Genomic DNA, 13,992 nt, shown 5'->3' with positions numbered 1-13,992 from the left:
CACTATCAGTGTATACATATTAAATCAATTCTTTATTGGATTGATTATATAATTTTTCATTATGTTAGAAATAAAGGGAAATGATACAGGGAACTAGGAAGTGAGAAAGGCAAATAAAAATTGAATGTAATATCTATACATTAATCAATATAAATATTTACACACAGTTAATATTATTTATTTGTATTACTTTTTTGAATGATAATTAAACATGAATGGTAGATGATACAGTAATAATGAATAACACTCATAAACATACATAGTTTTCTCTTAATTTTATATAAATAATGAGTGTATTTATATATATATATATATAGTTTATGATAATGAGCTAAAATTGTGAATATGGGTATAGTTTAATACATAATATAAATTTATATTAATCCAAGATTTGAGCTAATAGGATTAAGACACTACCTTCTAATGTATTGGGAATGTGTCTCAGATGAAAAACTTTTAGTAAAGGTTTCTCCTCATCAAAAGTTACATATTATAATGAGAAAAGGTGAACCCATAATTTATCCCACTTTATATAATAGCTAAAGGAACTTGCTCATAGGTCCATCAAAAAGAGAGAATTTAATAAAAGCTAGTCATTAACAATCAGCTTAATTAATTGGTTGGTATTCCGGATAAGCTGCTTATTATTTAATTGCTTTTCAAATAGCCACTGAGCTTAAGTGGGGTCCTCTATATATACAACTTTAGGAAAAATCCAGAACTAATTATTCTTACATAGTCCTTTCATTTTACATGAAATGATGATTCATCATGTGCTCCAAAACAATATAATCATATCATTCAATTTCATTGTTAGGTGAAGGGCTTTGCAATCATAACACTACATATTGATTCAGAACCTTAAAGTATTAGTTATTACGTCCATGCTATTTAATTTATTTACTTTTATACTGAGACTTCTTTAATATAAACATCGCTTGCAATGACATGTTTTTGTTATATCGAGACAATAGAATGTGGGTAAGCCTCAATATAAAAATAATGTTACTACTTAGTAATCAAAAGATTATTGGTTCAAATCCTGAAAACAACTTCTCCATTTCGAGGTAAGATTATATACATCTATTATGCATGAATTCTCTACTAAGTGAAAGTATCGTGTATAAGACCGTTTCTTGTATCTTAATTTACCTAATCATATTATTAGTTTTTCTAGTTCTTAGTTTTACTATTTGTCAACAACCTCCACACTCCGGCCATAAATACACCACCATTGTCCCTATCTCGCACCACCACTAATTTCTCCTCTAACGTCCGAAACACCGGTTGTCACCCTCCATCATCGACGACACCAAACCACGAAACTCGAACATGTTCTAATCCAATATGAAAGTTCCATTGGTGAGAAATGAGTGTTTTTCACAGCCATAATTAACAAACCAAACAAGTTCATTCTTTATATTGAGATTCATTATAACATGCAATACATATACACCAAGAAAAAGACCAAAAAAAAAAACACATTCTTAAAATACAAACCTGACAAAATGAAAGAATTGGACTTGTCCACTGTCTTCAATAATGCTACAATAATGTGAAATCTCACAAGAAGAAAAGGAAGAAGCATCAATTTCAAAAGGAGAAACAAAAAATCACTCTCCATTCAAACTTTATCACTAACCACTGCTATGATGCAAATGAATCCAAGTATGGTATATAACTATATTATACCAATAAAAGCCACACTATCCAACAGATAATAACTGTGTAGTTCAAGATAACTGAGGAAAGGATGCAAATGCAGCACATATGTTGTCACTCTTTGAATGAGTCTAAAACAAATCCACTTTCTTTTTCAGCATGTCTTGTTTCCATCTTGGTAATTTAGAGAATGCTTCTTTCGTCATTTTAAATATAGTTGCGAACTCCTCGTCTGACAGATAGGTCTATAAGCAGCATCAAGTGAAGAAGAAAAAAAACATGTTAAGGATAAGGTGAATACAAAGCATAATCATATATCTCTCTTCAGGCTTTCAAACATTACAAATACCCTTCAAAATGTGATAACATTAATAGGGTCATAAGTAAAGAAAATTTAGTAGCGCGGGGTAGTCGATTGTATAAAAAATTCGAGGGTCTAGTAAAATGTCCATTTCAAGAGGGTCTATGCAATACAAAATTTCAGAGAGGGGTGTGTGTGTGTGTATATGTATATACATAGATTAATTAACATTAACAAATAAAATAACAAGGAAAGAAAGACAAACCTCTCTCCGTTTAAGATCAATGCCAGACACAATACTACCAGATTTAGTGTTCAATTGCTCATAACTGAACACGCTTGGACTATTTTGATCATCATTTACATCCTCCACCTTTTCTTGTTTTGGCTCTGAATCTCCATTGCTACCAGTTTCAGGGGCAGTTTCCTGTGTCTCCTTTGCCTCTGCAACTTCTTCAGGAACTTCCGATACAGAATGAGAGCTTTCACTTTTAGCATCTGCCGCAAGAGAATCGAACTTGTCAAATGATCAAGAACCGCAAATTTTGCTCAAGAAAAAAAGAGAGCTATATTTCTCACCAAAAGCACTGCTTTCCACAGTAGGACTAGCACTTGCCGGAGGAGAAGAATCAGGCGAAGTTTTCTTCTTTTCAGCAGTAAGAACTTGAGAAAGAGCAGCTACTGCGGCTGCTCTTTGTGATGATCCTTGACTTCTTCCAGATGCCCGAGGAGTAACAGGTTTAGTTCCGGGCGCTGAATTAAATGCAGAGTTCAAGGCAGCTAAAGCTTCTGCCCTTTGTCGTGGTCCTCCTTGATTCAACCCATTCAACCTATCCTGTGTCTGAGTAGGAAAAGAATGATTAGAGAGAATCACCAATTTCTTTTTTCCCTTTATTCAATTATTACCTATGACCCACTAAATATTAGAATGTTACTTAAAATTTAGCGCTTCTGTGGCCATATAGGTTTTAGGTCAGATAGTTGGATGTATAGGAGTTTGGGCGTCGCCGCGTCGGTTAAACCTATGACATCTACCCAAATTTTCATATTCATGGGTATTTTTAACAGTTTGGAGATATCAAATTCAATTTAACATAACTGGGTATTTTTCATATTTTGGCAAAATACTTAACCTACTTAACCTATACTTACCTAAACCCAAATATTCGATTTGCTACTAAGAACAAAACGGAAAAGAATAAGTATGCTATATGGGTTGAATGCCTTGCAATTACTCTACCCTTAAAGTTTATTGACTGTAAATGAAGTAAAACATAATAAATCGTCTAGAAACAACTTGACATACCATACTGGATGCGGTCTCGGAAGATGAATTAAATGCATTAGATAAGGCAGCCAAAGCTTCAGCTCTTTGTCTTGGTCCATTTGACCCATTAGACTTTTCCTGATAACATATTCAGCAAAATCTAGTTAAGCAGATAGAGGCACACACAAAAACAAAGCAAAACTTCCAATAATAAATTCAGACATGATACTTAACACCTAAAATATTGAAAATGTTAAGAAAGTAAAGAAATATTGAAAAGTAGATCTTTTTACTTAAGTTGTTAGATGAAGATACAAGGATTGTTTTAAATATTTAACACACTCCATCACATAATAGCCCTTTGGTCCCATGAACTAACTCTTTCGATATCATAAGCTGTTAAGTGAAGGCCGCTTACACAATAGCCCTTTGGGCTTGAAGCGTGAACTATTTTCATCCATTTTACAACACAACATGAAAATTAAATAACTTGGACTTGACACTGAATGTTACAAATATTATAGTAGAATGTTGCAGAAGATATAACAAATTTTCTCGTAAGTTTATTGCTGATTACAAGGCATTTATGATGTTTTATAATATTATGAAATGAGTGATGCTTAGTCTTGATGAATGTATTAAGAGTCCTATATATCAAATAATTCTGTAAAAGAACTTTACTATACAGCACTATTGTAAGAAAAATCAAAGGAGCTATAGAAGAGTGGAATGACTTAGAATTTCCATTGTTGGATATACATAAGTAAAAAGACATTGTTCATGATAGAAGTTCAGTTTCAAAATTAATTTTAATGTGCATAAAACACTTTAAGATAATCTACAAAGTAGCTTAGATTTGAATGGTTCAACAGTAACAACTTTCTCGTGGAAATTAGAAGTCAGGTCTATACCTCTACAGCATGGCCAACCCCAAAGAGTAATGTCACCTTTTTCTGGAATGAGTTCCCTTGAACCTGCATTTCATGAAGAAAATAATGCATGGGTCTATCAACAAACTAAAGTAGCTATTTTTGAAACACATACATTTACATGGCTTTAGCTTTTAGTCTCATTGCGTTAAGTTTACTCAAGATTCCCTCATAAATCTCAATCACACTTACATCTTTTTTGGTACAAAAAAAGTATAGGCGAGTTGGGTACCGGGCGATCACCAGAGCCAGGACAGGCCTCACGGCTCTATGAGCACTTATAGAGGTACTTACAGATTACCCACCAATGAGGTCTTCATGTCAGCAGCAGGATTTGAACTCATGTCGTTGTGGGATATGAGTTGGCAAATCACACTTACATCTGATATACTTTACAAAGTAAATAATATATTATGTTGCGGTGTAGCGCTGGTTCATACAAGGAAGCCATTGATTTATATAATCTGAGAATGTGAACTTGTGCAGTTATTTTTATAGATGGAACCTGATTATAAAACTTTTATAGTGTGATCCCTAAATTTAATAATGATATGTTCCGTACTATATTAGCCGGCCAGCCAAGAATTGAACAGTTTTTAATTAACCACAGACATGCAGAAAATAAAGCTCTACAGGTAAAGTTTGCGAAAAGCATGAGAATGGAGTTTTTTTATGGAGTTCTTCAATGTTTTGGCACATACCGTAGCTTTTGCATGGTCCCAAGAAAAGTATGTTGTGAAAATGCAAGGTTCATTCCCTTCTGTTACTTTATATAATGGTACACGACGAGATAGTCCCTCCAGAGATGCAGCCAAATCAATGTATTTCTGATGGAAATTTCCTACTATACATCAGGTGTATCAAGTAAAAAGAGATATGAAAGTAAAAACTCTAATCTTTGAGCATTTTTACCTCGCCAATTTCGAAAGCATTTTGCTTTTCTTTAGGGTCCACACAATGACCAATCCATACAAACACTTCGGCATGTGTGTCAAGTAAGAGGATATCCTCCGTTAACAAATCATCCTGGGAGAAGTTGTAAACCTCCTCTACCTAAAGAGAAGAATATAAAAATAGGTTTAGAAGACACACAGAATCTGAAGATAATGAGACATTGCTGACAAGTTACTTAGCAATGGTGTGAAAGTTGCAGTCACATGCTCACCTGTAATTTTCCTGGTATATCCACGGAGCATGCAAAAATACAAAATAATGGTCAGAACATTCAAATATCAGTAAATAGTTATGCTATTTCATAAAATGTTAGATGGATAAGTAATGTACTATGGTTCCGAGAAATTTTACCTTTACTAAATGAGAAAGTGAACAAATGAGGGTCTCTGACAACGTCATTAGTGACTTTTTTGCTGGTGTAACTTTGTTTTCCTCCAACTGCAAACCAGAAAGCCGAGCTTTCTGTTCCTTCTTTTGCATGCTTTACAGCAACTCCTGGCTGGAAAATGTATAACATCTTAATAGATAATGTATGATGTGGTACGACTATTATCTAATCAACATGTGAACACGAATCATTAAGTCCACAAGTAAAAAAACATTAGTCATTGACACATGTTAGGTGGTTAAAAAGTGATGCACTTTGGGTACAACCACAAGGATAAAGTCCTCCCAATCCCGTTTGATTGACTTTAGCTTGAAGAAACCAATGCTATATAACTGGAAGTATAATGGCTAACAAAAGAAATATAAAATCCATTTCCAAGAGTTTGCTTAATTTTCAACTATAGAAGAGTTTTACTTCTTCCCCAGAAGGTAAAAATCTGTACCAGTCACTAGACACGAGAAACTTAAAGTGTTTGAATTATAAAAGATTTAGACAACTCGTCAATGCTTTGATGGCTCTTTGATATAAGTAAATAAGAGGTGTAACAATCAATGTCCTTAATATCTCGGCGAAATTTTTCATACAAGTAAATAAGAGGTGAACTACAACTAGGGAAAGGATAGGAAATCCACAAACACATAAAGAAACAAAATACCAAAGGGAGAAGGAGAAAACATGCAGAAAAGATACCCTTAAAAATTCAGCAACTTTTGCCACTAGCTGCTGCTGCTCAAAAGAACATTGATTGCCATGCCAAGTGAAAATTGTTGAGCCAGATTGCAGGACAAAACACTCAGCAGAATTCAGTGATGACGCCACCTGAATAAGAATAGAATAATTACAAGGATTAGTAGAGGACCTAGGACAAAACTATTGTGGACAAAAAAATATAATTTAATGGGAACATACTGCATCAACTTGGACTGCTTTATTATTATGAATGGAAGTTCCAGAAATTCTAATAAGTGCAATACTCTCTGCAGTGTATGTCTCGTCCGGGGAACCTTTCTCTGCTATTAATTTTTTATAACCAGAACTCAAACCTCCCTAAAATAAAAAAATAAGCCCGTTAAATTAGTTCACTTCACACAACGCACATATATGTTAATAAGAATATTATAGGATTTTGTATATAGTACCTTGAGAACCACCATAGGTTGGAAAAGAGCAACAAACTGTGGTGGCTCTTTACCTTCGAATATGCGACCCTGCAAGAAACTACTTCAGTTATATACAGTTTCCAAGCAACATCCCCGACTTGGTATTTGCATTACGATACCTGAACAGGTCGACCCTTTAATGAGTTGAACATTGTATTAGCCAGCCGAGTAGCCATCTTTTGGTCCTCCTGAAATAGAAAATGAAACCAAGTCAACTTGTATGGCCATAAATTCATAGAAGGTCCAAGTAACCAAAAGGGCTAGCAACACAAGTTATATAATTCAAGGCAAAATGATGTATTTGTATGTTGCATTGTGCCAAAATGAAAAATGAAGGTAAAAGTAGTCAAAACTAACTTACTCATTTTACAAAGAATTATTAATGAAGATGGTAAATAAGTGAAGTATTAAGAAACATGTACGGAACAACTATCAGTCACTAAATCTAAAACCAATGTTCGTGAAATTTAATAAATTAAAAGTCAACACTTTTAAGTTGGAACCCAATCGCTAGGGAAGAGTATGCAAAAGGAAATTTCTAGTATAATATTTGAAGTTTAAGAATAACTAACCACTGAAATGATCAATCATTAAGTCAATAAGTGGTGACTCAATAACCATTCTTCAAATTGTTAACCAATAGAGTGATAAATTATTCTTAAAATTAGAAACGATTTTACCAACAAGTCCTTTTGGAAAGTTTCCCATTTTTAAATAAGAAATATGTATTTTAAAAAATTACAATGCAGTGTAGTGCCCTCATTTAAGATTCCTAACAAAAGAAGATTTTTATTCCAAACAAATTATCGAAGGGCATATCTGCCTTCAACCAAATGCAGTCTAAGACATTATTGCTTCATAGCTCACAATCACATCATTCATATATAATTACATTGATTGCTTGATATAGAATATCAAGCATTGTGACATAATTATACAAATTATGTTCATTGGCACAACGCATATGTTTGACCACCTCTATCCGAGTTACATATCCACAATTAACTAAAGCCACGAGACCTTGTAGTCTATTTCCCAGCCGAGATTGTTGCACGTTCAGAATGTCAATCACAACCATAGATTCACAACTAACTAAAGTTTAATTAGAAATAACGTGTTATTTGGTCATGCATGGATATTCTAGGCCAGTCTTAACAATAGTTTTAGCACTTTAAAATGGATGGATGCAAACAAGATATTACAATTCTCACAATATATTCGAAGCTAAAATCAAAGCGACATAAATTACCTCAATGCTGTCTTTGCCAAACCAACAGCACAAGTAGTAGTCTTCCTTCCTTTCACCGGAGTGATAAGTGTATAATACTATGTAACAATCTCCACTATAAAATTTACCAATATCTTCCTTAGCTAATGGAGTCTTAGCACTTCCATTGATTTGCCATACCTGGAAATATTGAGTAATATTTTTTATGAGAAATATTATTGGTTGTTGTTGTTTAGTATTGAGATGTACTAATTTGATTAAGCCAATAAATAAATTAAAATGATTTATAAATCCACCTCCATCTTTCCACCGCCTTCGATCAAAGGTGGAATTTCTTCAATGACTGGAGTACTTTTCGCAATTCCTTTGAGACCGATACCTTGTTGCTTCAGCAAAGCTGGAAGTACAAAAAAAATAGCATATTTAGTCAGAATGGCTGATCAGACACAATACCAAGCCCGATTACAAGTGCGAAGAAATGATTTCCACCTGCAACTTTTCCTCTTCCTTCCTCAGCACCGGCAGTGGTAGATCCTGATGGCCAAGAATCAAAGTTGGACTTAAATGAATGTGTCTCATAACCTTGAATGATCCTGGTTATTCTTGTAGATTTTGGCCTTTTTTGACTTGCAATGAACTCCTGGGAAAAATAGTAAAATTAATGAATCCACTTTTAACCAACATATTAAGAAACGGAATGTTGGAACCCGACAATTAAATTGATTATATTTCTGTTTAAGAAGTGAATGTTGTGTACTTAGGAGACAGATCTATAATTTCCTAAAATAGAGCTGGCGGTTTATTAGTTTTCTTTTTCATAGAGTTTTGCCAGTATGGCCCCCGACAAAAAGAGTTGTATGTGTTTAGAATGTACATAAAAAATAAACCCTTTAAGTTAGATTCAGCAATGTCATTACCTCAGCTGCTTGACAAGCCGCTTTTCGTTCTTCAACTTGTGTTACTCGGCCAACCCAGACAAATACCTCAGCACCACGATCCAGTAAATAGCATTTGTTGTTCTCCAGAAGTGATTTAGAAAGTTCACCTTCCAAAGGCTTGACCTCACCATCGGCAATACTAAAAGCACATAGACGTATCAGACACAAAACTTAAATGCTTAGTGCATATATCATAGAACATAGAAATAAAACAGAAAGTTCAAAAAAATTATACCACTAGAAAGCATTAAGGAAAAAAGAAATCTGAAAAATGAAAGATTAGACTGAAGCTACGATAAATTTAACAGAAAATAATCACCGTCCACAGTATACTGTAACAAGTGGAAAGGACAAGACATCATCACATTCTAAAAATAGAAAATCAAACAATTCAAAAGCCTTTAATTTTAATCAAAATATTCTTAAGTCTCCTAAAAAAATTCATATGCAGGTAGGACAAAGTACATAAATGCATAACTCACCATAAATATTTTCAGCTTAATAGCAAAAGGTGATTATAAATCAACATTTATATACAATTAATATAAAGAAAAGGGAGGGTAAGATATGAAATACACAAAGGGGAGAAAAACATATATAACCGCAATGTTGACCCAACAAGAGCTAACTAACCTTTTTAAAAGTAAATTAAAAATTACTGATCATACATAGTTTTCTACTCCTTTTTAATCTGACTTGTAAATCCAGAAGATGTACACAACTACAAAAATAAGTAGCTGACAAATTCCTTTGCTACAGATTTCTGATTGTAAAAAATGACAACCTTCCATCTCTAGATACATGATCTTTCTGAAACACGTGTCATCAGAGGGGGAGGCTACGATGATGAAATCAACATACCTATAAAGTTGAGCAGAAATGGTCTCTGGAACGATATCGTCCTCACTGATTAGCTTCTTCCCAATAGGAGCAAAACCGCCAAACAGGACCCAAAATTCACCCGAGTCTGACTCGGTGTCCAACTTGCCATCATCTACGATGTGGGATACATTTTATAGTTACAAACAAATCAAAATACATGTTTGAAGGAAAGATATACAAAATTATATAACGGGGTTACCAATAAATGATAGGAAAACAAGTGCATTGTGCCCTTACCAACAATTGCAACGTCACATTTCCCTTCATGGTACTTTTCCTTCAAAAACTGGATAACTTCCAAAGCCTTGGCTCTTTCCTGAATATTGGAATTTGCACCATTGAATTGATAAATTTTATCCTGAGTGTCAAGGATGAATACATCATCATGATTCAGTGAAGATCGAGCAAAAGGGACCTGCACAAAGAAAATATTAAATTATATTATTCAGTCAATAAATTAGCACTGAATTTATGATATTCATGAGTAGAGAACAATTTGCCTGTTTAATTCTGACAACCCGTTTTCCTTTGCATATATACAAATGTGTTTCAAACTCCTCTTCCTCGGGTTTTTTAAAACCAGATGCGACACCACCTTCTAGTGGGATTATACATGGCTTAAAGTATGACAAAAACTTGTCAGATTCATGCCCTTGAATTTCCCTGTGCTGAACTGCACGTCCTCCAAGCGATGCATCAAGTTCAACAGTTTTAATGGCTGCTGTTCCAGCCTCATCCTACGAGGCAAAATCACAATGTCAAGATAAATTTACTATAAACACATAATTTAACAAGATTCAGCATTTAAGTCACCACTTCATTCTACAAGAAAATAATCTGAAGGAGGCAAGAACAACGTTGGAGAAAGGGGAAGGTGAAGTCTAGACTTACCTGACTTGTATCCTTTCCAATCCAGAAGTGGATATCATAAAAATAAGTGCCTCCTTTGCCTTGTGTTGTCTGAAATTACGCATGAAATTAACTCGCTTTTTTTAAACAAAAAGTATAAATCTATCTTGCATTTTGGTATAACCAAGGGTATCCCCTCACCCTTTTTAAATAAGGAACTAAAAGATCAAAGGTTCGATTCACTTAAACAGACAAAGATGAACTGATTCCAGAACATCCAGCCTTTAGTGTCACCACAAAGCGACACAAAGTGTAACCATATTCTGTATATAAATACATCTAAGGTAATACTGGATATATCTCACACCTGCAAGATGATGTAAGAATCTCCCATGTAGAATTTCCCATAAACAGATTTGGGCAATGGAACAGGTTGAAAGTCCTCAATCCTCCATATTTCGGTCCCTCTATAAGAAGTTAAGTTTAAAACTGCTCAAAGTAGATAACATATCCAGCATATAAATGTACAACCATGAAAATTCACGATTATAGCTGAAGATTAGCTACGTAGTGTTTGACTATTCTCTCTGCAGTTATTTTTTCTTTCTAATTTGTACCCTTTTACTAAATTCCTATAGCAAATATGGAAGGAACAAAATCATACTTTTCACAACTTCTTTCATAAATCGTCTCATATTAAGGATACGGTCTCTGACCAACTCCCTGGAATGCTGGATCCAAAACTTTTGTAGTGCTAGACATGGCTGTACTATCTTTTCAGCAAACACACCACGTCTGCAAATTCCAAAGTAATTCATTTATGACAGAAAACAAAATTAAAATGTATAAGCATGCATCAGTAGAAAAAGGAATTGCATATCCTTTGATACCACCATATCATGCACACATCAGCAATGAATTATGTATAAAGCATGGATACAGCAGCAGCAGCAGCAATGAGACACCATTTCACAAAACATAAGTTTTTTATATCTTTCATTGTCATTACAAAGATCAAGCAGAACAACTTTCTTTTATTTAGAAGAGTACAATCACAAAAATATCACTTTCCAAAAGATGTATTTACCATAAATTGACTTTCTAAATCTCCCTGTATCTTTCATGAACACATGAACTGATGTATAAATTTAGAAAATAACCATATCGAAGACCAAAACATATGTAGGTTCATGGCAATAGGTAAGCACATTATACTGATAGCATCATGTTCTCATTAAAAGAAAGAAACAATTAGACATGTTGGGCAGAAGAAGAAAAATCTAACAACTTACTTATATTTAATATTTACCGTAAAAAATATCATCTCTAAAGTTCAAACATTATAGATATCTGTAGGAATATATTGCTTAGCAAGCACATATTTTTCAGTCATATCGAATGAAGATTACTGAATCTACCAAGTAGCTAATTGGTTGTTAAACTTGCATTACAACTTATTCAGAACTCCCATATAATTAATCATCATATGCAGTTACAAACAAAATATGTCACCAGACTCAGAAATTATAGGCATCTTTTACATTCTCCAAAAAAACTCTCCATGTTGCATTGCATCCATTGAAATCACCATATCATGCACACAAGATCTAGTGCAAACATGTTTCAGCGCCTAAAGCTGAGCTGATCCAGGCTTATTAAAATAACAAGTAAATAGTCCACAAATCTAGTCAACATGGGCAAGCAACTCTTGAATATGTTCCTCTGTTGAAGCTGTCTATGCGATTAAATCCAATGTGGCGCCATTACAAAACTAGAAAGCACTAAGGTTTAAGAGGTGAACAACTTCACAAACAGAAGCAGAGATGGAATAAGGTTAGTGTCCCTTTCATATCTTGATGATTGTCCCAAGTGCAGATTGTTTCTGTCACTAATAAAGTAAATGTCAACAAGTGATTGTCCTAAGTGCAGATAATCTGTTAAGCTCTTCTAAGAGCAGAAAATAGTTTATGATCACGACATGGATGAACTTGATAAGAGCTATTCACTGATGAACATGGAACTTTCAGCACATCTTGATCTGAGCTAATAATCAAATAATAAGCACTAAACAGGAACACTCTAAGAATAATCTAGGGATCAACTTGAATTCATGATTTGCAGCAACAAAGTTGAATATTAAGATCTACCAGCACTTACTTTCCAATGTTCATTTAGCCATTGCTTTCTAAAATTAAAAGCTAACAAAAAATGAAAATTTACCAATCCAAGCATGAACAAAAGATGCAAATCATGACAAATACATACATACATACATTGCATACTTGAGATCATCACAAAAATGATCAAACACCTCAAAAATAAAAAATTTGAAACAAATTCAATGACCCAATAGACAAAAAATCATAATGATCACGAAACAAGAAGAACCCTTAAAAATTACGACAATATAAGGCCGACCCAGATCGAAAAACTGAAACTTGTGATGATGAAAAATGAGAATAAAAAGTGGGTAGTGATGATCAGAGAGAATGAAGGTACCTGAGATCTCAATGTAAGAGAGGGTGTGAATTGCGATGATTATGTGAAAGAGAGATAAGAAAAAAAGGAAATGGGTGAAAGGACAAGGTTGCAGAGCTGGCAAAAAAAAGTGAGAATTATTGCAGTGCTTGTGCGTGATCTTCTCTCTCTAACTTTTTTTTTTATATGTTAAGACTTTTGAGTTTTGTAATTCAGACAGAGAGAGAAAGAAGGAGTTGCAGAAAGATTAGAAAATGAGAGAGGGGGCAATGCATGTACAAAACTCGACCAGTTTAAACATGAATCGGATATCATATCGACTGAGTCTCTCATTTAATTAATTTTATATTAAAATTGGATTAATTCGATTTAATTTAATTAATTTAAGCCTAAAATTGATAACTTGGATCGGTTAGACTACTCGAGTGAATCAAAATATATTTTTTTTAAAGACAACCAAAAGAATGTGATGAAAAAACTTTAAACTTGTTTGAAATTATAATTTTCATGTGTTAACTTATATAGTAAAAAAATGTTGTTTAATTAAATTTTAAATTTATGTGTATTTTTCTTGTAATTAAAGCATAATATATATGTTTGATGATGTTTTTAACTTGTTTATAATATTTTATAGTAGTAAAATATTTTTTATTCATTATTCAATTAAGAATGATAATGTTTTTAATTTTAAAATATAGAGTTATTAGATAATGTTAATAAATATTATGGATTTTTACAATTTTTAATGTAAATCGAGTCAATCGATCCAAATATTGAGTCATCATTTAACCAATGACTCATTGACTCAATGCCTTGACCAAATCATTGACTGGTCCAAGTTTAATAACACTGGATGAAAATGTAACTATTATGAAGAAAACTAAACAAGGAAAAAAAAATATTTACCAACAAGCTATTACATCCAAAATATCAAGTATTCAATTTATGTTAGCAAT

At 33.4% G+C, this 13,992-nt stretch overlaps 1 protein-coding gene across 8 annotated transcripts; it reads right to left on the bottom strand.

Annotated features, from left to right (window-relative positions):
* Positions 1,464 to 13,283, bottom strand: LOC109348208 (villin-3-like). 8 transcript variants are annotated; one of them, XM_019588499.1, is made up of 25 exons: positions 12,960 to 13,283; positions 11,265 to 11,353; positions 10,926 to 11,025; positions 10,601 to 10,669; positions 10,210 to 10,446; positions 9,947 to 10,124; positions 9,689 to 9,821; positions 8,807 to 8,966; positions 8,379 to 8,529; positions 8,186 to 8,286; positions 7,911 to 8,069; positions 6,781 to 6,849; positions 6,641 to 6,709; positions 6,411 to 6,548; positions 6,192 to 6,320; positions 5,465 to 5,612; positions 5,325 to 5,344; positions 5,072 to 5,212; positions 4,861 to 4,986; positions 4,142 to 4,204; positions 3,270 to 3,368; positions 2,543 to 2,804; positions 2,229 to 2,467; positions 1,750 to 1,907; positions 1,464 to 1,714 (listed from the first exon to the last, which is right to left on the bottom strand). In XM_019588499.1, the coding sequence occupies exons 2-24, from the start codon at positions 11,318 to 11,320 to the stop codon at positions 1,794 to 1,796; spliced, it is 2,961 nt and encodes a 986-aa protein (XP_019444044.1). In that variant the 5' UTR covers positions 11,321 to 11,353; positions 12,960 to 13,283; the 3' UTR covers positions 1,464 to 1,714; positions 1,750 to 1,793. The 8 variants fall into 8 exon arrangements, with proteins under 8 accessions (XP_019444044.1, XP_019444043.1, XP_019444041.1 ...); XM_019588498.1 differs by having other exon boundaries at positions 1,464 to 1,710; positions 1,759 to 1,907; XM_019588496.1 differs by having other exon boundaries at positions 1,464 to 1,907.

Source organism: Lupinus angustifolius, chromosome LG05 (genome assembly GCF_001865875.1).
Source record: "Lupinus angustifolius cultivar Tanjil chromosome LG05, LupAngTanjil_v1.0, whole genome shotgun sequence".
NCBI classification, from domain to species: domain Eukaryota; kingdom Viridiplantae; phylum Streptophyta; class Magnoliopsida; order Fabales; family Fabaceae; genus Lupinus; species Lupinus angustifolius.
This window is presented reverse-complemented; position numbering and strand designations above follow the sequence as displayed.

Bases quoted from the DNA above. Each gene is read 5' to 3' on its own strand.
- LOC109348208 (XM_019588496.1), bottom strand. From the start codon at position 11,320: ATGTCTAGCACTACAAAAGTTTTGGATCCAGCATTCCAGGGAGTTGGT. The intron at 11,026-11,264 runs GTATCCTTAATA...AACTTCTTATAG, and splicing joins CAGGGAGTTGGTCAGAGACC to AGGGACCGAAATATGGAGGA. The intron at 10,670-10,925 runs GTGTGAGATATA...GCGTAATTTCAG, and splicing joins ATTCTTACATCATCTTGCAG to ACAACACAAGGCAAAGGAGG.